General features: G+C 39.3%; 1 protein-coding gene and 1 long non-coding RNA gene across 2 annotated transcripts in view; one reads left to right on the top strand and one right to left on the bottom strand.

The window, feature by feature from the left end:
- Positions 1-22326, top strand: part of LOC143673028 (uncharacterized) — a 288041-nt gene that overhangs the window by 182897 nt on the left and 82818 nt on the right. The gene's annotated exons all lie outside the window — the stretch shown is intronic.
- LOC143673033 (uncharacterized) lies at positions 773-22125 on the bottom strand. Its single transcript, XM_077147412.1, has 5 exons — positions 22079-22125; positions 21076-21632; positions 20707-20984; positions 9463-9735; positions 773-1220 (listed from the first exon to the last, which is right to left on the bottom strand). The coding sequence occupies exons 1-5, from the start codon at positions 22123-22125 to the stop codon at positions 1041-1043; spliced, it is 1335 nt and encodes a 444-aa protein (XP_077003527.1). The 3' UTR covers positions 773-1040.

Raw genomic sequence — 22326 nt, 5'->3', positions numbered from 1 at the left:
TGGTTATAAATACAGAAACTTCCAATTATTTTAGTTTGAAAACCAAAATGATGTTATAGTTGTGGTGGCTGATTTATGACATTAAGAAAACAAAACAAAACAAAAGACAATCCTGCTTCAAGTTTGGCTCATTTTGGAATATTTACAGTTTATAGCAAAGGCATATCTGAAGAATTGACATATTAGTTGTCAAATGAAATTCACTAATAGTTTAACTCTATTTGGCCTCTGATTAAGCCAAATTTCTATCTAGCCAGGTATGGTTTATTCAATACAACATTGGTAACATTTGGTAGTTAATTTCCCAAGAGACTACCGAGGCTGAGTTATTTTTGTTTTTTAATTCTGATGTTTCTTCTTCCTAAATATTTAAACCCAAATTTTAACTTGTTACTTCTTTTTCCTTTCATTTTGTAGCCATAGTAGAGGGAGTCAGGTTGACTTTTTTCCAGCCATGGAAATTCTCACTGCTTAATGATTTATACGTATTGGTTTAATTTTTTCTAACCTGGGGGATTTTTGAGAGCTGCTATTTAGCCAGTGACTGAAAGAATGAATATATATTCTTAAAAATTTCTATCCAAAGATTAGGAATCACAGAGTTTACATAGATACTCAACTCTGACTGACTGTAATGAGAACATAGTGAAGGAAAAAAATGAGATGCAAAAACAATGAGGAATAAAAGCAAGGTTAATACAAATTAATATTAGCTTGACCAATTTGTCTACCTTTTAAGACTCAAAGTGATCATCTTAAGGGATGATCTTAATTAAGCCACATAACTTATTTAAAGATATGTGACAAAATTGCTAAAGGGAAAAAACCCCAAAACTTCTGAGCAGTGCATTTCTTGGACATAACATGATGAAAGTTCAATGCCACAAACTAGAGAATCGTTATGGCTGAGTACCTTAGGCACAGGAGAAACTCTATTAAAGTAAATTCCTTCATCAAAAATACTCAGTGGTAATTACATTTTCACCAAAAAACACTGCTGAAGAACCTACAGAATAAAATAACATGTCTTCCAGGATATGTTACAGCTTACTTCCAAGGAGAGGAGGTAGGCTGAATACTTGCAAAATTATTAATGCAAAAGCCTCTTGTCTTACCCGTTCATCTGCATTGCCTGTTGCATGATGGGGATGATTGATGAGACCAGGGATGGGCTGTTCACCATGTGCCATAACAGCAGGACTGGTGTAGAATGGATATTTCTAATGCACAAAACATAACAACTATGAATACAGTGACATGAGAACATGAAACTATACAAGTAAAAACACTGAAAAGGAAAAAGGGGGAAAAATGGAACAATGAAATGCCAAATTTTTCTAAATGTAGGATGAAACAATCAGCTTAGATCTCAAATGCTATAAGCCTTTTTCTTAAAATAGAAATGGATTATGTTTTTACTCATTTAATTAAGAGTAAAAGAGAAGGGACACATAATGATTTTAAAATACAACTATTTTATCAATCAGTTCCATTAAACAACAATAGCAATACATACCACTTAGAATTTAAGTAGCCTTAGGTAAGACTTAATGGATCACTGAACATATTTCAAGACAGAACAATCTGGTCATTAGTGAAAAAACCACCTACTTGGTTGTATGAATCGATACTTCAAAAGTATTTCACCAGGGTTCCAAGATGGCGGCTTAGTAAGGTATGTGCGTCTTAGTTCCTCCTCCTCCAAAGCAACTACTAGGTAAACTGAAACAGTGCAGAACAGCTCCCGGGTCTACGGTAGGGAATGGACACACAGTGTACACCAGTCTGGACTGGCTAGTCTGACTGCGAGACTCAGTTGCAGTGAGATCCCCAAGCGGCACGCGATTTCCCGAGCAGCGGCAGCTGCGGCGGTCGGAGCTACTCCCTCCCTCCTTCCCGGGCCGGCTGAGAGTCTCGGAGAGGCAAGTTTCCCAAGCCAAGGCGGCCGGCGCCCCTCTTTTGTGGGTGGCTTCGAGTCTCGGCTTCGAGTCCGCGGCTACGAGTCTCGGATCAGAGGGCTATCCAAGCTGCGGTGCCCCCCCCTGCGGGCGGCTTCCTGGTCTGGTGGGGAATTCCCCAGGCCGCGGAGGCCAGTGACCAACGCCCCTACCCCGCGGGCGACTCCCTGGTCCGGTGGCGAATTCCCCGGGCCCACTGTGGCCGGTGACCAGCCACAGGGTCCCCTCAAGCCGTGGTGGCTGACGCCCCTACCACGCGCAGCCCCTGAACCAATGGAGAGAATTGGATCGGAAATCCCCAGGCCATGGAGATCAGTGACCAGGGGGATCCATTCCAAACACTTGAGACAAACGTGTGCCACGAGCGCCACCTACTGGGCAGGATAAGAAAAACAGAACCCAGAGATTTCACATAAAAATCTTACAACCTTGTTGGGTCAGACACCCAGGGAAATCTGACTAAATGCCCAGACGACAGCAGCAGAAGATAACCTTCCACGCTCAGAAGATTGAGACTATGGCCCAGTCAAAGGAACAAACCAATAGTTCAAATGAGATACAAGAGCTGAGACAGCTAATGCTGAATATACGAACAGAAATGGAAAACCTCTTCAAAAAATGAAATCGATAAACTGAGGAAGGACATGAAGAGGACATGGGCTGAACATAAAGAAGAAATAGAAAAACTGAAAAAACAAATCACAGAACTTATGGAAGTGAAGGATAAAGTAGAAAAGATGGAAAACACAATGGATACCTACAATGACAGATTTAAAGAGACAGAAGATAGAATTAGTCATTTGGAGGCTGGAACATCTGAATTCCAAAAAGAAACAGAATCTATCAGGAAAAGAATGGAAAAATTTGAACAGGGTATCAGGGAACTCAAGGACAATATGAACCGCACAAATATACGTGTTGTGGGTGTCCCAGAAGGAGAAGAGAAGGGAAAAGGAGGAGAAAACTAATGGAAGAAATTATCACTGAAAATTTCCCAACTCTTATGAAAGACCTAAAATTACAGATCCAAGAAGTGCAGCGCACCCCAAAGAGATTAGACCCAAATAGGCGTTCTCCAAGACACTTACTAGTTAGAATGTCAGAGGTCAAAGAGAAAGAGAGGATCTTGAAAGCAGCAAGAGAAAAACAATCCATCACATACAAGGGAAACCCAATAAGACTATGTGTAGATTTCTCAGCAGAAACCATGGAAGCTAGAAGACAGTGGGGTGATATATTTAAAATACTAAAAGAGAAAAACTGCCAACCAAGACTCCTATATCCAGCAAAATTATCCTTCAAAAGTGAGGGAGAAATTAAAACATTCTCAGACAAAAAGTCACTGAGAGAATTTGTGACCAAGAGACCAGCTCTGCAAGAAATACTAAAGAGAGCACTAGAGTCAGATACAAAAAGACAGAAGAGAGAGGTATGGAGAAGAGTGTAGAAAGAAGGAAAATCAGATATGATATTAGAATACAAAAGGCAAAATGTTAGAGGAAAATATTATCCAAACAGTAATAACACTAAATGTCAATGGACTGAATTCCCCAATCAAAAGACATAGATTGGCAGAATGGACTAAAAAACAGGATCCTTCTATATGCTGTCTACAGGAAACACATCTTAGACCCAAAGATAAACATAGGTTGAAAGTGAAAGGTTGGGAAAAGATATTTCATGCAAATAACAACCAGAAAAGAGCAGGTGTGGCTATACTAATATCCAACAAATTAGACTTCAAATGTAAAACAGTTAAAAGAGACAAAGAAGGACACTATATACTAATAAAAGGAACAATTAAACAAGAAGACATAACAATCATAAATATTTATGCACCGAACCAGAATGCCCCAAAATACGTGAGGAATACACTGCAAACACTGAAAAGGGAAATAGACTCATATACCATAATAGTTGGAGACTTCAATTCACCACTCTCATCAATGCACAGAACATCTAGACAGAGGATCAATAAAGAAATAGAGAATCTGAATATTACTATAAATGAGCTAGACTTCACAGACATTTATAGGACATTACATCCCACAACAGTAGGATACACCTTTTTCTCAAGTGCTCATGGATCATTCTCAAAGATAGACCATATGCTGGGTCACAAAGCAAGTCTTAACAAATTTAAAAAGATTGAAATCATACACAACACTTTCTCGGATCATAAAGGAATGAAGTTGGAAATCAATAATAGGCGGAGTGCCAGAAAATTCACAAATACGTGGAGGCTGAACAACACACTCCTAAACAACGAGTGGGTGAAAGAAGAAATTGCTAGAGAAATTAGCAAATACCTCGAGGCGAAAGAAAATGAAAACACAACATATCAAAACTTATGGGATGCAGCAAAGGCAGTGCTAAGAGGGAAATTTATTGCCCTAAATGCCTATATCAGAAAAGAAGAAAAGGCAAAAATTCAGGAATTAACTATCCATTTGGAAGAACTGGAGAAAGAACAGCAAACTAATCCCAAAGCAAGCAAAAGGAAAGAAATAACAAAGATTAGAGCACAAATAAATGAAATTGAAAACATGAAAACAATAGAGAAAATCAATAAGGCCAGAAGTTGGTTCTATGAGAAAATCAATAAGATTGATGGGCCCTTAGCAAGATTGACAAAAAGAAGAAGAGAGAGGATGCAAATAAATAAGATCAGAAATGGAAGAGGAGACATAACTACTGACCTCACAGAAATAAAGGAGGTAATAACAGGATACTATGAACAACTTTACACTAATAAATACAACAATTTAGAGGAAATGTCCTGGAAAGACATGAACAACCAACTTTGACTCAAGAAGACATAGATGACCTCAACAAACCAATCACAAGTAAAGAAATTGAATCAGTCATTCAAAAGCTTCCTAAAAAGAAAAGTCTAGGACCAGACGGCTTCACATCTGAATTCTATGAAACATTCCAGAAAGAATTAGTACCAACTCTCCTCAAACTCTTCAAAAAAATCAAAGCGGAGGGAAAACTACCTAATTCATTCTATGAAGCCAACATCACCCTCATACCAAAACCAGGCAAAGATATTACAAAAAAAGAAAACTACAGGCCAATCTCTCTAATGAATATAGATGCAAAAATCCTCAATAAAATTCTAGAAAATCATATCCAACAACACATTACAAGAATTATACATCATGACCAAGTGGGATTCATCCCAGGTATGCAAGGATGTTTCAACATAAGAAAATCAATTAATGTAATACACCATATCAACAAATCAAAGCAGAAAAATCACATGATCATGTCAATTGATGCAGAGAAGGCACTTGACAAGATTCAACATCCTTTCCTGTTGAAAATACTTCAAAGGATAGGAATACAAGGGAACTTCCTTAAAATGATAGAGGGAATATATGAAAAACCCACAGCTAATATCATCCTCAATGGGGAAAAATTGAAAACTTTCCCCCTAAGATCAGGAACAAGACAAGGATGTCCACTATCACCACTATTATTCAACATTGTGTTGGAGGTTCTAGCCAGAGCAATTAGACAAGAAAAAGAAATACAAGGCATCAAAATTGGAAAGGAAGAAGTAAAACTATCACTGTTTGCAGACGATATGATACTATACGTCGAAAACCCAGAAAAATCCACAACAAAACTACTAGAGCTAATAAATGAGTACAGCAAAGTAGCAGGTTACAAGATCAACATTCAAAAATCTGTAGCATTTCTATACACTAGCAATGAACAAGCGGAGGGGGAAATCAAGAAACGAATCCCATTTACAATTGCAATTAAAAGAATAAAATACCTAGGAATAAATTTAACTAAAGAGACAAAAAACCCATATAAAGAAAACTACAAAAAATTGCTAAAGGAAATCACAGAAGACCTAAATAGATGGAAGGGCATACCGTGTTCATGGATTGGAAGACTAAATATAGTTAAGATGTCAATCCTACCTAAATTGATTTACAGATTCAATGCAATACCAATAAAAATCCCAACAACTTATTTTTCAGAATTAGAAAAACCAATAAGCAAATTTATCTGGAAGGGCAGGGTGCCCCGAATTGCTAAAAACATCTTGAGGAAAAAAAACGAAGCTGGAGGTCTTGCACTGCCTGACTTTAAGGCATATTATGAAGCCACAGTGGTCAAAACAGCATGGTATTGGCATAAAGATAGATATATTGACCAATGGAATTTAATAGAGTGCTCAGATATAGACCCTCTCATCTATGGACATTTGATCTTTGATAAGGCATCAAGCCAACTCAACTGGGACAGAACAGTCTCTTCAATAAATGGTGCCTAGAGAACTGGATATCCATATGCAAAAGAATGAAAGAAGACCCATATCTCACACCCTATACAAAAGTTAACTCAAAATGGATCAAAGATCTAAACATTAGGTCTAAGACCATAAAACAGTTAGAGGAAAATGTAGGGAGATATCTTATGAATCTTACAATTGGAGGCAGTTTTATGGACCTTACACCTAAAGCAAGAGCACTGAAGAAGGAAATAAATAAATGGGAACTCCTCAAAATTAAACACTTTTGTGCATCAAAGAACTTCATCAAGAAAGTAGAAAGACAGCCTACACAATGGGAATCAATATTTGGAAATGACATATCAGATAAAGGTCTAGTATTCAGAATTTATAATGAGAATGTTCAACTCAACAACAAAAAGACAGCCAACCCAATTACAAAATGGGAAAAAGACTTGAATAGACAGCTCTCAGAGGAGGAAATACAAATGGCCAAAAGACACATGAAGAGATGCTCAATGTCCCTGGCCATTAGAGAAATGCAAATCAAAACCACAATGAGATATCATCTCACACCCACCAGAATGGCCATTATCAACAAAACAGAAAATGACAAGTGCTGGAGAGGATGCGGTGAAAGAGGCACACTTATCCACTGTTGGTGGGAATGTCAAATGGTGCAACCAGTGTGGAAGGCAGTTTGGCGGTTCCTCAAAAAGCTGAATATAGAATTGCCATACGACCCAGCAATAGCATTGCTGGGAATCTACTCAAAGGAATTAAGGGCAAAAACTCAAACGGACATTTGCACACCAATGTTTATAGCAGCGTTATTTACAATTGCAAAGAGATGGAAACAGCCAAAATGTCCATCAACAGACAAGTGGCTAAACAAACTGTGGTATATACATACGATGGAATATTATGCAGCTTTAAGGCAGGATAAACTTATGAAGCATGTAATAACATGGATGGACCTAGAGAACATTATGCTGAGTGAGTCTAGCCAAAAACTAAAAGACAAATACTGTATGGTCCCAATGATGTGAATCGACACTTGAGAATAAACTTGGAATATGTCATTGGCAACAGAGTTCAGCAGGAGTTAGAAACAGTGTAAGATAATGGGGAATTGGAGCTGATGGGATACAGACTGTGCAATAGGACTAGATACAAAAACTCAAAAATGGACAGCACAATAATACCTAATTGTAAAGTAATCATGTTAAAACACTGAATGAAGCTGCATCCGAGCTATAGGTTTTTGTTTTGTTTTGTTTTGTTTTGTTCTTACTATTATTACTTTTATTTTTTTCTCTATATTAACATTCTGTATCTTTTTCGGTTATATTGCTAGTTCTTCTAAACCGATGCAAATGTACTAAGAAACGATGATCATCATCTATGTGATGATGTTAAGAATTACTGATTGCATATGTAGAATGGTATGATTTCTCAAAAAAAAAAAATGGACAGCACAATACTACCTAATTGTAATGTAATTATGTTAAAACACTGAATGAAGCTGCATCTGAGCTATAGTTTTTTTCTTATATATTTTTGTATTTTTTATTTTTATTTTTATTTTTTCTCTATATTATCATTTTATTTCTTTTTCTGTTGTCTTGCTTTTTCTTTTTCTAAATCGATGCATATGTACTAAGAAATGATGATCATACATCTATGTGATGATATTAAGAATTACTGATTGCATATGTAGAATGGAATATTTCTAAATGTTGGTAGTTTATTTTTTTTAATTAATTAAAAAAAAAAAGTATTTCACCACAATCCATTCTAATCTACATGTTGCAAGAAAAAACTTCTGCACTATGTTTTAGCCTGAATATCTGGATAACCTATAAACTATATGGATTATTTTATATGGCAGTTAAATTTTCCATCTTCATGCTCTCAATCAATGAACAAACATCATTCTTGGAAATAATATGCTACTTTTAAAGATATTAAAACATAGTGGCTGGTTTAAATTTTAGTGTTATAAGTATGTAAATCATATTTTTTTATTAATTAAAAAAATTAACTAACATTTAGAAATCATTCCATTCTACATGTGCAATCAGTAATTCTTAATATCATCACACAGATGTATGATCATCATTTCTTAGTACATTTGTATCAATTTAGAAAAAGAAATAGCAAGACAACAGAAAAAGAAATAAAATAGAGAAAACATAAAAATAAAAAATACAAAAATATGTATAAAAAACAAACAAACAAAAAAGAACTATAGCTCAGATGCAGCTTCATTCAGTGTTTTAACGTAATTACATTACAATTAGGTAGTATTGTGCTGTCCATTTTTGAGTTTTTGTATCTAGTCCTGCTGGACAATCTGTATCCCTTCAGCTCCAATTACCCATTATCTTACCCTGTTTCTAACTCCTGATGGTCTCTGTTACCAATGACATATTCCAAGTTTATTCTCGAATGTCGGTTCACATCAGTGGGACCATACAGTATTTGTCTTTTAGTTTTTGGCTAGTCTCACTCAGCATAATGTTCTCTAGGTCCATCCATGTTATTACATGCTTCATAAGTTTATTTACGTAAATCATATTTTGTGACTTTAAGATGACCAAATTTACTCAAATACCTCCAGAATTGCCCAAAGACAGAATCTGTAATACTCTAACAATACTGTTACTAGCATTGATTATTAAGTTAAAAAATGCAAATATATTACATCCACTTCCCCTCTATACCCTTAGGATAAATTATTTTAAGTAATATTTAAGTGCTTAGTTTAAAGGAAAATTCAACAACTTTGAACTGAAAAGCTTTATCATTTTTAAAAATGTATTCATCTTTCCTAATTCATTTCTTGGATCATCTAACTCTTCTAGCTTTAAGTTTGCCTGTTTGCTGCTCCTTCAGGAATTTGTGAAATTTTGATGTTCTGAACATATGAACATTTTACATTTAATATGCTGACAAAATGAATCCTTCAAAGAGTTATTAAATGCCCCATGTTTATCATGGAAGCTTTTACTTAATATGTTTCAGCAATATCTTTACTGCCTCAGAATTCAGAACAAATCTGAATGCCTTCAAGGACTCTACAAGTGGAAGGAACTTAGTGGTGGAATGCAACAAATATCTCAGTTCTTTTTCTTTAGCGTACCCTGAGGAGGTATGAACCGCATATGGAGACAGGATGGAATGAGGGATAAAATCAGTACATTTACCTGTGGGTCCTTTGGAACTTTGGGTCTGTCTCAGCAAGCTTACCTTTGCAGAAATGGCTGCTGCAGTTATATGTGATGAGGAACTGTCTTCTGTTGAAGCAACACCACTGTCTTTCTTTTCTTCTTCCTCTTCCTCACACTGAACCCCTTTGTCTTCTGTCTGTTTATGGGGGCTGGTTGTGGGAGGAGGAGAAAGAGGAGGTGGTGGGGATGGTAAATCTTCAAGTTCATCATGCACCTCCTTCACTTTTACAATGGCATCTTGTAAGAGGTCAATGGCATGAGGTAGAGCTGGCAGTGTGAACTGAAAGCATTCCTGTATGCAAGAAGTAAAAAAAAAATGAAGATGAAGCACTTTTCTAGGCATATAAAATGGTGGCAATTAAATTTATTTGTGTATTTAGATCAGTTTCATCTGTGAATTTGGATCTGGCCTCAAGAATGAAGAACAAATTAAGGCATTGCCTTTGCATGGTGAAATATGAAGGATGGCAAATTTTACAATATTCTTCATAAGCTGAGGAACTAAAGTACTATCTATGCCCACACTGCATTTTTTTAAAGTAGAATTTTCCCGCTTTGAGTTTTAAAGCAAGATTATAGAAAAGACATGAAGCGGTTTCATCTTTTTAGAGCAGGGCACTAGAACTAAAACTCCAAATGAGGAGCAAATTACTTCATTCAGGGAGCTAAAGTCTGGACTACTATCATACAATATAGATAGACAATGTTATGTAATATGTGCACAAATAGCTCACACAGAGCACTGCATAGAAGTCAGTATAGTCTGCTGCTCCAGTGACTGCCATTCCCTATAATATCCCATCATAAGAGAAATAGGTGAGGACTCTAAAATAAAATATACAGACAAATATGTTTGCAAAAATAGGCAGATCTTTTTCTTTCCCTTCAAGGAAACTTACCTTAAAATAGAAGATGCAAAGGAACATGTAAGTGTTTGGAGGGTTACTGGGATATTAGGACCTTTATTTTCTGACCTCTGTTTGTATGGCTCAATCACTTTACTGTTTAAACATTGTGTAATGAAGAATTTTACCTTGCCCAAAGAGAGCTCTAGCCTTTGTTCTTGGCTTCTGGGAGGTAATCTCTGTGCCCTTGGAATATTATGCCTGATAGAAGAGTCTTTGTCTGCCCCAAAGTTTCTATTTAGAAAAATATTCAGCTAACAAATAAAGAAGGAATGATAAAATTAAGATATCACAATTTTGCAACCTGTACTGTTCAAGTAGATCTAAATTTTCAGGCATCAGTTTCTGATAACATCATAAAGGAGCATTTTCTTTCTGCATCTTCAAACTTCTCTCTCTGTGTTGGCTCTCAAGCCAAAATGGTTCATTCTTGAAGGACTCCAGTAAGCAACCCCACCTTGAATGGGTAGAGACACATCTCCATGGAAACAACTTGATCAAAAAGATTCCACCCAGGGGAATGCAAGGGTAGTTCAGTGATAGAATTCTCACCTGCCATGCGGGAGACGTGGGTTCGATTCCCAGTCCATGTACTTTCCAAACAAACAAGGAAAGCAAACTAACAAAAAAACAAACCAAACAAAAATTCAACAAATGGTGCAGCAATAAGGGGATACTCACACGGAAAAATAATGAAATGTGACCCCCACCATACTGCATAAAAATGGAAAAAAAAAAGTAAAAAAGATTCCACATAGGAACATTGAATTAAGATTAAAAAACATGGCTTTTCTGGGGTACACAACGGTTTCAAACTGGCACAGACGGTTATTATGAGGATTTAATGAGTTAAAATATTTACTATCTTGCCCTTTACAAAAAGTTTGTCAACTCCTGCTCTAAGTCATTAGGGTTAAACAATCAAGTCTAACTATGTTCTACTCAAATTGCCGAAGAACGTCCTGGGAATTAAACAGAATCCCTTCCTTGCACCTCCTGAGCCCCCAATCATAAACACCATGTTTTCCCCACTTCTGGAAGCTGATCATTTATAAAGATAAAGCCTGAAAAAATTATTATGCATAATTAGCGCTTGTGGTAAAACCAGACACAAAAATGTGGATGGGTGAAAATGAAAGACAGAACCAAATTCCATCTTGTTTTATCCAGAACTTATAATCCTTCTGAAGAAAGGCCACCCACCTGTTACCTGGACACCAAGACTCCAACTTGGTAGGAGTCCAAATTTTCACTTCTAAGGTTCAGAAATCAGCAAACTACTGCCCAAGGACAAATCCTGACCCCATCCTGTTTGTGTACATGACCCGTGAGCTAAACGGTTTTCACATTTTTTAATGGGTGGAAAAAATTAAAATAATATTCCATAACATGAAATTAAATTTCAGTGTCACAGATAAAGTTTTACTTGACCACAACCATGCCCATTGGCGTATATACTGTGTATAACTGTTTTCAGGCAAACGTAACAGTGTATATCTGTTTTCAGGCAAACGTAACACAGCTAAGTAGTTCTGACAGGGCTGTAAAGCCTACTATTTACCATCTGGCTGCTTACAGAAAAGTTTTGCTGACCCCCCACCCCCCCACCCCCCCCACTGCAGTTCAAAGGTTTTCAAAATGTATTTCCTGGACCAGCATCAGCATAACACCTGGGAATTTTCCGAATTGTAAATTAAGCCCTACCAAATAAAAAATCCTGGAGGTAGGCCCAGCAAGCTTAGTTAAGTTCGCCATCCAGATGAATCTGATGTACATCAAATTTTGAGAATCATTGCTCTAATTACCCTGAACAAGTCAGTCGACTGAATCTTGTTCTGGCTGCATTCATAATTTTAAGAAGCAGAAAGGGACATCAGAGAGGTGTATTGTTTATCTTTAGAGAAATATTCCTATTTCCCTACAATTTAAAAGGTTCATGTGGGGGAGGGGAGTTCTCTTGGTTTTATTCTACTATTGCCTTCCACCTTCCATCTGCATCAGCACCATGAAATATTTTTCTTCCACCTATCTACTATTACCTGCCCTACAGAAACAAGGCTATATGGGAAATAAAGAATAATCTAGAATGGACTTAGCTTAAACTGTTTCCTTAGTCTAGGGTTTGAATCTTTCCCTTTGAGCATCTCCATCAGAGTCACTGTAAGGGCATGGACAAAGGTATATGTTCTTTAACCAAAACTGAATGATGACTGAGCATAGAACAGCATAGCTTATATAGGACCTCCCTAACTGATACAGAGAAAATGGGGAAGGGTAAGGTATAATCGATCTGCTGCCCAGATATAAATGGCAGAGAGCGAGACTGGTGGGCTGGAGTCTCCTGACCTCTGCTAGAACTGAAAACAGAGGAGAAACACAGCCTCAACAATCCTAAGCCAATCAATCATTAGTATATTAAAATAGTGTCCCTAGGAATTCTTAAAGACTGGCAGGTAATAGCCAATGAGCTACCTGGAGGTTCTAACCTAACCCAAATCAGACCCCAAATTTCTGCAGGCGAGCCCACATCACATGGAAAAGAAGAACCATCCTGAAGAACCCAAACAACCCACAGAATTGTGACATAACAAAATGGTGATTTTAAGCCTTGAGATGGTTTAATGTAGCAGTAGATAATCAAAACATAAACTGCTGCATGAAAAAAGTTACAAAGAGTTAATTACCATTTGTGTTGAAAAAAAAGTTAGGATCTATTTAACATGTGAACACATTTTTCAAATGCATTTTCTATAGAAATAGGCTTCCCTACTCCATACTTCTTTCCTCTCACCTCCGGTCTTTTAGTTTTTCACAGAACTGATGACAAAAACTTGAGAACCTCTCCACAAACAATCAAGACATCCTGAAAAGTTAACCTCTTTTCTTTAAACATCTCTAAGAATTCAATTTATTATTTTTTGACGAACACATTTAAGAATTGAGTGCCTGGCCTAAAAGTAAGTTTTAATAAGTTACTGGTTTCTACTCACAAATAAAATAGAATTATTCTGCTCAATAACATGAGTTAAGCTTAATATTTTTATAACACATGTAGGAGGACCTGAGATGCCTTTAGAGACCCAGAAGGACAGCCAAGAGAGTCTTTTGCTCTCCAGGTTCCAAGCTCCAAATAATTCAGCCTAAACGTGTGCCAATCAGATGGCCTTGAGCCAAACACAGTGCTTCCAGAGCTGTTAATTACATTCACCCCTAGAAATGTTACTCAACGTTTGCATAATATAGGACGGTAGGGCCTGGAGACCCCAAACCAAACAAAGGGATTCTCAGCACCGTAGAACCCAAGGAAGTCTGGTTTTGCAAATTTGGAGATAGGACATCTGAAAATGACTAGTATCATTATGGCATTCCAAAGATAACGATGAGTCCTAAACTCTGCTAACATTCTTCAAAATAAGGATGTTTACAATGTTGCTTTCCTTTAAAAAAAATTATTAAAATCATTAAGTAGGGACTTCCTGGAAGATGGCGGCTTAGTAAGACGCGCGGATCTTAGTTTCTTCTCCAGGACACCTACTAGGGGAGTAGAAACGATACAGAAAGCGCCCAAAGCCACAACAGAGATAAAAAAGACAGCGTACCCCATCCTGGAACGGCTGGCTGGCTGAGAGAAGCAGCTCGGGTGAGATCGCCGAGGCGTGCGGGCCTTACCGGGCGGGGTGGCAAGCGGCCGGAGTTACTCCCTTCCCCCTTCCCGGGCCAGCTGGGAGAATTGGAGAGGTGGTCCCCTGAAACAAAGACGGCTGGCGCCCACACCACGCGCAGCCCCCGGACCAACTGAGAGAATTGGATCGGAAATCCCCAGGCCGCGGAGAACGGTGACGGGTGGGGGAGGCCCCTTCCAAACCCGTGACTCCCGGGGAACGTGCACTCTCTCGGGCGGGCCGCTGCCGCTGGCGCCCTCCCGCCACGCGTGTTGCCCAGGGCCAACTAGGAAATTCGGACGGGCTCTTTCCCTGGCTGCGGCGACCAGCAACCCTCCCTGCGTTCGGACCCCAGGCCGGCTCAAGCCGTTTCGGCTAGCGAACCCCCAGGACGGCGAGAGTTTTCCAAAGTTTAAGGTCCCACAGCACCTTTTACTGGTGGGACCCGCAGACAAACGGGTGCCACGAGCGCCACCTACTGGGCAGGATAAGAAAAACAGAACCCAGAGATTTCACAGAAAAATATTACAACCTTGCTGGGTCCAACACCAAGAGAAATCTGAATAAATGCCCAGACGCCAGCAGCAGAAGATAACTGTCCACGCTCAAAAGATTGAGAATATGGCCCAGTCAAAGGAACAAACCAATAGCTCAAATGAGACACAAGAGCTGAGACAACTAATGCTGAATATACGAACAGAAATGGAAAACCTCTTCAAAAATGAAATCGATAAATTGAGGGAGGACATGAAGAGGACATGGGCTGAACATAAAGAAGAAATAGAAAAACTGAAAAAACAAATCGCAGAACTTATGGAAGTGAAGGATAAAGTAGCCAACATAGAAAAAATAATGGATAGCTACAATGATAGATTTAAAGAGACAGAAGATAGAATTAGTGATTTGGAGGATGGAACATCTGAATTCCAAAAAGAAACAGAAACTATAGGGAAAAGAATGGAAAAATTTGAACAGGGTATCAGGGAACTCAAGGACAATATGAACCGCACAAATATACGTGTTGTGGGTGTCCCAGAAGGAGAAGAGAAGGGAAAAGGAGGAGAAAAACTAATGGAAGAAATTATCACTGAAAATTTCCCAACTCTTATGAAAGACCTAAAATTACAGATCCAAGAAGTGCAGCGCACCCCAAAGAGATTAGACCCAAATAGGCGTTCTCCAAGACACTTACTAGTTAGAATGTCAGAGGTCAAAGAGAAAGAGAAGATCTTGAAAGCAGCAAGAGAAAAACAATCCATAACATACAAGGGAAACCCAATAAGATTTTGTGTAGATTTCTCAGCAGAAACCATGGAAGCTAGAAGACAGTGGGATGATATATTTAAAATACTAAAAGAGAAAAACTGCCAACCAAGACTCCTATATCCAGCAAAATTATCCTTCAAAAATGAGGGAGAAATTAAAACATTCTCAGACAAAAAGTCACTGAAAGAATTTGTGACCAAAAGACCAGCTCTGCAAGAAATACTAAAGGGAGCACTAGAGTCAGATACAAAAAGACAGAAGAGAGAGATATGGAAAAGAGTGTAGAAAGAAGGAAAATCAGATATGATATATATAATACAAAAGGCAAAATGTTAGAGGAAAATATTATCCAAACAGTAATAACACTAAATGTCAATGGACTGAATTCCCCAATCAAAAGACATAGATTGGCAGAATGGATTAAAAAACAGGATCCTTCTATATGCTGTCTACAGGAAACACATCTTAGACCCAAAGATAAACATAGGTTGAAAGTGAAAGGTTGGGAAAAGATATTTCATGCAAATAACAACCAGAAAAGAGCAGGAGTGGCTATACTAATATCCAACAAATTAGACTTCAAATGTAAAACAGTTAAAAGAGACAAAGAAGGACACTATATACTAATAAAAGGAACAATTAAACAAGAAGAAATAACAATCATAAATATTTACGCACCGAATCAGAATGCCCCAAAATACGTGAGGAATATACTGCAAACATTGAAAAGGGAAATAGACTCATATACCATAATAGTTGGAGACTTCAACTCACCACTCTCATCAAGGGACAGAACATCTAGACAGAGGATCAACAAAGAAATAGAGAATCTGAATATTACTATAAATGAACTAGACTTAATAGACATTTATAGGACATTACATCCCACAACAGCAGGATACACCTTTTTCTCAAGTGCTCATGGATCATTCTCAAAGATAGACCATATGCAGGGTCACAAAGCAAGTCTTAACAAATTTAAAAAGATTGAAATCTTACACAACACTTTCTCGGACCATAAAGGAATGATGTTGGAAATCAATAATAGGCAGAGTGCCAGAAAATTCACAAATACGTGGAGGCTCAACAACACACTCCTAAACAACGACTGGGTCAAAGCAGAAATTGCAAGGGAAATTAGCAAATACCTCGAGGCGAATGAAAATGAAAACACAACATATCAAAACTTATGGGATGCAGCAAAGGCAGTGCTAAGAGGGAAATTTATTGCTCTAAATGCCTATATCAGAAAAGAAGAAAAGGCAAAAATTCAGGAATTAACTATCCATTTGGAAGAACTGGAGAAAGAACAGCAAGCTAACCCCAAAGCAAGCAAAAGGAAAGAAATAACAAAGATTAGAGCACAAATAAATGAAATTGAAAACATGAAAACAATAGAGAAAATCAATAAGGCCAGAAGTTGGTTCTATGAGAAAATCAATAAGATTGATGGGCCCTTAGCAAGATTGACAAAAAGAAGAAGAGAGAGGATGCAAATAAATAAGATCAGAAATGGAAGAGGAGACATAACTACTGACCTCACAGAAATAAAGGAGGTAATAACAGGATACTATGAACAACTTTACGCTAATAAATACAAGAATTTAGAGGAAATGTCCTGGAAAGACATGAACAACCAACTTTGACTCAAGAAGACATAGATGACCTCAACAAACCAATCACAAGTAAAGAAATTGAATTAGTCATTCAAAAGCTTCCTAAAAAGAAAAGTCCAGGACCAGATGGCTTCACATGTGAATTCTACCAAACGTTCCAGAAAGAATTAGTACCAATTCTCTTCAAACTCTTCAAAAAAATCGAAGTGGAGGGAAAACTACCTAATTCATTCTATGAAGCCAACATCACCCTCATACCAAAACCAGGCAAAGATATTACAAAAAAAGAAAACTACAGACCAATCTCTCTAATGAATACAGATGCAAAAATCCTCAATAAAATTCTAGCAAATCGTATTCAACAGCACATTAAAAGAATTATACATCATGACCAAGTAGGATTCATCCCAGGTATGCAAGGATGGTTCAACATAAGAAAATCAATTAATGTAATACACCATATCAACAAATCAAAGCAGAAAAATCACATGATCATCTCAATTGATGAAGAGAAGGCATTCGACAAGATTCAACATCCTTTCCTGTTGAAAACACTTCAAAAGATAGGAATACAAGGGAACTTCCTTAAAATGATAGAGGGAATATATGAAAAACCCACAGCTAATATCATCCTCAATGGGGAAAAATTGAAAACTTTCCCCCTAAGATCAGGAACAAGACAAGGATGTCCACTATCACCACTATTATTCAACATTGTGTTGGAGGTTCTAGCCAGAGCAATTAGACAAGAAAAAGAAATACAAGGCATCAAAATTGGAAAGGAAGAAGTAAAACTATCACTGTTTGCAGACGATATGATACTATACGTCGAAAACCTGGAAAAATCCACAACAAAACTACTAGAGCTAATAAATGAGTACAGCAAAGTAGCAGGTTACAAGATCAACATTCAAAAATCTGTAGCATTTCTATACACTAGTAATGAACAAGCTGAGGGGGAAATCAAGAAACGAATCCCATTTACAATTGCAACTAAAAGAATAAAATACCTAGGAATAAATTTAACTAAAGAGACAAAAAACCTATATAAAGAAAACTACAAAAAACTGCTAAAAGAAATCACAGAAGACCTAAATAGATGGAAGGGCATACCGTGTTCATGGATTGGAAGACTAAATATAGTTAAGATGTCAATCCTACCTAAATTGATTTACAGATTCAATGCAATACCAATCAAAATCCCAACAACGTATTTTTCAGAAATAGAAAAACCAATAAGCAAATTTATCTGGAAGGGCAGGGTGTCCCGAATTGCTAAAAACATCTTGAGGAAAAAAAACGAAGCTGGAGGTCTCGCGCTGCCTGACTTTAAGGCATATTATGAAGCCACAGTGGTCAAAACAGCATGGTATTGGCATAAAGATAGATATATCGACCAATGGAATCGAATAGAGTGCTCAGATATAGACCCTCTCATCTATGGACATTTGATCTTTGATAAGGCAGTCAAGCCAACTCACCTGGGACAGAGCAGTCTCTTCAATAAATGGTGCCTAGAGAACTGGATATCCATATGCAAAAGAATGAAAGAAGACCCATCTCTCACACCCTATACAAAAGTTAACTCAAAATGGATCAAAGATCTAAACATTAGGTCTAAGACCATAAAACAGTTAGAGGAAAATGTTGGGAGATATCTTATGGATCTTACAACTGGAGGCGGTTTTATGGACCTTAAACCTAAAGCAAGAGCACTGAAGAAGGAAATAAATAAATGGGAACTCCTCAAAATTAAACACTTTTGTGCATCAAAGAACTTCATCAAGAAAGTAGAAAGACAGCCTTCACAATGGGAGACAATATTTGGAAATGATATATCAGATAAAGGTCTAGTATCCAGAATTTATAAAGAGATTGTTCATCTCAACAACAAAAAGACAGCCAACCCAATTACAAAATGGGAAAAAGACTTGAACAGACACCTCTCAGAAGAGGAAATACGGATGGCCAAGAGGCACATGAAGAGATGCTCAATGTCCCTGGCCATTAGAGAAATGCAAATCAAAACCACAATGAGATATCATCTCACACCCACCAGAATGGCCATTATCAACAAAACAGAAAGTGACAAGTGCTGGAGAGGATGCGGAGAAAGAGGCACACTTATCCACTGTTGGTGGGAATGTCAAAGGGTGCAACCAGTGTGGAAGGCAGTTTGGCGGTTCCTCAAAAAGCTGAATATAGAACTGCCATACGACCCAGCAATACCATTGCTAGGTATCTACTCAAAGGACTTAAGGGCAAAAACACAAACGGACATTTGCACACCAATGTTTATAGCAGCATTATTTACAATTGCAAAGAGATGGAAACAGCCAAAATCTCCATCAACAGAAGAGTGGCTAAACAAACTGTGGTATATACATACGATGGAATACTATGCAGCTTTAAGACAAGATAAACTTATGAACCATGTAATAACATGGATGGACCTAGAGAATATTATGCTGAGTGAATCCAGCCAAAAACTAAAGGACAAATACTGTATGGTCCCACTGATGTGAACGGACATTCGAGAATAAACTTGGAATATGTCATTGGTAACCGAGTTCAGCAGGAGTTAGAAACAGGGTAAGACAATGGGTAATTGAAGCTGAAGGGATACAGACTGTGCAACAGGACTAGATACAAAAACTCAAAAATGGACAGCACAATAATACCTAATTGTAAAGTAATCATGTTAAAACACTGAATGAAGCTGCATCTGAGCTATAGGTTTTTGTTTTGTTTTGTGTTGTTTTGTTTTGATTTTACTATTATTACTTTTATTTTTTTCTCTATATTAACATTCTATATCTTTTTCGGTTATGTTGCTAGTTCTTCTAAACCAATGCAAATGTACTAAGAAATGATGACCATGCATCTATGTGATGATGTTAAGAATTAATGATTGCATGTGTAGAATGGTATGATCTCTAAATGTTGGGTTAATTTCTTTTTTTCCGTTAATTAAAAAAAAAAAAAGAGAGAAGGGATAATTGGAGATGAAGGGATACAGACTGTACAACGGGACTGGATATAAAAACTCAGAAATGGACAGCACAATACTACCCAATTGTAATGCAATTATGTTAAAACACTGAATGAAGCTGCATGTGAGGTATAGGTTTTTTGTTTTTGTTTTTTTTGTTTTTTTTCTTTCTATTATTGTTTTAATTCTTATTCTGTTGTCTTTTTATTTCTTTTTCTAAATCGATGCAAATGTACTAAGAAATGATGAATATGCAACTATGTGATGTTATTAAGAATTACTGATTGTACATGTAGATTGGAATGATTTCTAATTGTTTTGTTAATTCTTTTTTTAATTAATAAAAAAAAATCATTAAGTAGTATGTGAAATATATTTCTATAAACTAAAAGTATATAGACCAGGAGACCTTTTTTGTTAAAAACAGAACAGCAAAAGTTTGCGGCTCTTACACACCGTAAAGGGGGGAAAATACAGGTGTAAGAGAGATCCTGCCAGCAACCCCAAGAGCCAGGCTCCAGATGTGCAGCGGCGCCGGCATCTCCCGGCCAGTGGCGCCAAGGGAGAACGCAGCGCAAACCTGCCCATCACCCTAGGGAGCAACCGCTGCCAACGTGGGCACCGAGGTGGCCCGAGTCCGGATGCGAGGGAAAGGAGCAGGAAGAGGAGGTGAGCAACTCACTATTCAGCCAGAACAAATCACACCCGCGGAACTGCAACTAGTGAGACTTCGGGGACTCACGCTTTTGACTTTAGATGCAGACGCGCGTGACAGAACCTAAGCACACACAAAAAAATGCCATCGAAGGTCCCAAGACTCACTCGCCTCTGCAGAGGAAGGGATCCTTGCGCCGCGCCTCGGAACAGGGCCGGGGGTCCACGCGCCCGGGCCTCGGACACCGCGAACAGAGGGAGCCTGGGGGTCGTGGGCTTCCTCTCCGCCCCACGACCTGGGGCGAGGGTTCCGAAGCGGGGAGGTGCGGGGTGACCCCCGGCTTGACCCAGGCAGGGACCCCGCGCAGAATTCAACAGAAGGCTACGACGCAGCGGGACCGCCGGGGAGGTGTCTTGGGAAATGGCGCAGGGTCTCCAGTCGCGGGCTGAGGAGGGAGGAGGAGGGGAAGCCGGCGTGGTCCGCGCGGACGCGGGGCGAGAGGGCGCTCCGGGGTCGCGCCGCCACCCGCGGGACACCCGCTCGGCGCTCCGGTGTCCCGCTCCGAGGCTGCCTGGCCCGCTCTTTCCTGCCGCCGCCGGCCTGGCGCTCCAGTTCTGTGGGAACCGCGTCCAGCACCGCCGCCGCGTCTCCGGCCTCCGCAGCGGCGAGTTTACGCCCCCCCAGGCAGCACCGGCGGCGCCGGGAGACGGGGAGGAGGCGGGGCCGGGGCCGCCGAGGCCGCGCCCGGGCGTCCGGCCCTACTGTGCGCGATATCGGACCCGTGGTCTCTCCTCGGCAGGGACCAGAAAACCGAGACTGCGCCTTCCCCCGACCCTCCTCGGCCCGCTTCCTGCAGGGCCACCCCAGCGCTCCTAGGGATGCCGGAGTTGGCTTCGGGAAGGCAAAGATAGATCCGTTAAAGAGCCTTGCGAGTGAGCGGCGCGTAATGAGAAGCGGCTGCTTAGAAAAGAGCTGGAGACCCTCCCCTCCGTCAGCACTTTCCTCCGGGCCCGAGAGAACATAGAGACAACCACACCCGGTGCCACACACCTTGCCAAACTCACAGATCCCTTTCTTGGAGTCCCAGCCGAAACTGCCCAATGTAGAGGGGAAGACAAGTAGGAAACTGCCCAACGAGAAATAGGTATTTAGGGGTCTGTTAGACGCCGGTGGTTAAAGGATTCCAGGAGACAGTGAGTTAAAGCTTAATAGTTTACTGAGAGAGAGAGAAACAGATTGAGAGCAAAGAAAGAACAGGCAGGTGGGAGCCAACGAGACCTGCTAGCAAAAGGAAAGGAAAAAATGGCTCCAACCCTCTGACAGTTTGTGGTTTCAGAGGGAAAAAATGGGCCAAGAGGGGTGGGGGGTGGGGTGATGTGCGGCCACAGACATCACCCGGGGGTATCAGGCTGGTGTAGGTCATGACTTCACGCTCATCGAGAGACTGAAGATCAACCCCCCCCCCCCCAACCAGAGAATCCATTTTGTATGTCACGTTTATTTTCTGAGACCTGACGGGGTCTATACTCACTAAGTTACCTATTTTCTACTCCCAGGCATTCCCAGTTTGCCATAATCACCGCCATGGTTATCTCTCAAGCCTTATTATTTCAGGTTGTTATCATTGGCTTAAGAGTCCTAGACCCCACTGAGAGTATCACCTGTGGACTGTTTAGTGAAGCCCGGACTCTGAATTTTTAACAGGGTCCCAGGTGCCCCTTAGACACACTCAAGTTTGAGAAGAACTGTTTGGCCATCCCTCCTCCGAGAGGATGGCACTGAAGTAG

This window comes from Tamandua tetradactyla (genome assembly GCF_023851605.1).
Source record: "Tamandua tetradactyla isolate mTamTet1 chromosome 25 unlocalized genomic scaffold, mTamTet1.pri SUPER_25_unloc_1, whole genome shotgun sequence".
Taxonomy (NCBI): Eukaryota; Metazoa; Chordata; class Mammalia; order Pilosa; family Myrmecophagidae; genus Tamandua; species Tamandua tetradactyla.
This window is presented reverse-complemented; position numbering and strand designations above follow the sequence as displayed.

Excerpts from the sequence above, each read along its gene's own strand:
- LOC143673033 (XM_077147412.1), bottom strand. The coding sequence starts at position 22,125 with ATGGCGGTGATTATGGCAAACTGGGAATGCCTGGGAGTAGAAAATAG. Across the intron at positions 21,633-22,078 it reads TGCCTGGGAGTAGAAAATAG|TTTCGGCTGGGACTCCAAGA; the intron begins GTAACTTAGTGA and ends TACATTGGGCAG. Across the intron at positions 20,985-21,075 it reads GACACCGGAGCGCCGAGCGG|CCCGCGACTGGAGACCCTGC; the intron begins GTGTCCCGCGGG and ends CTCCCTCCTCAG.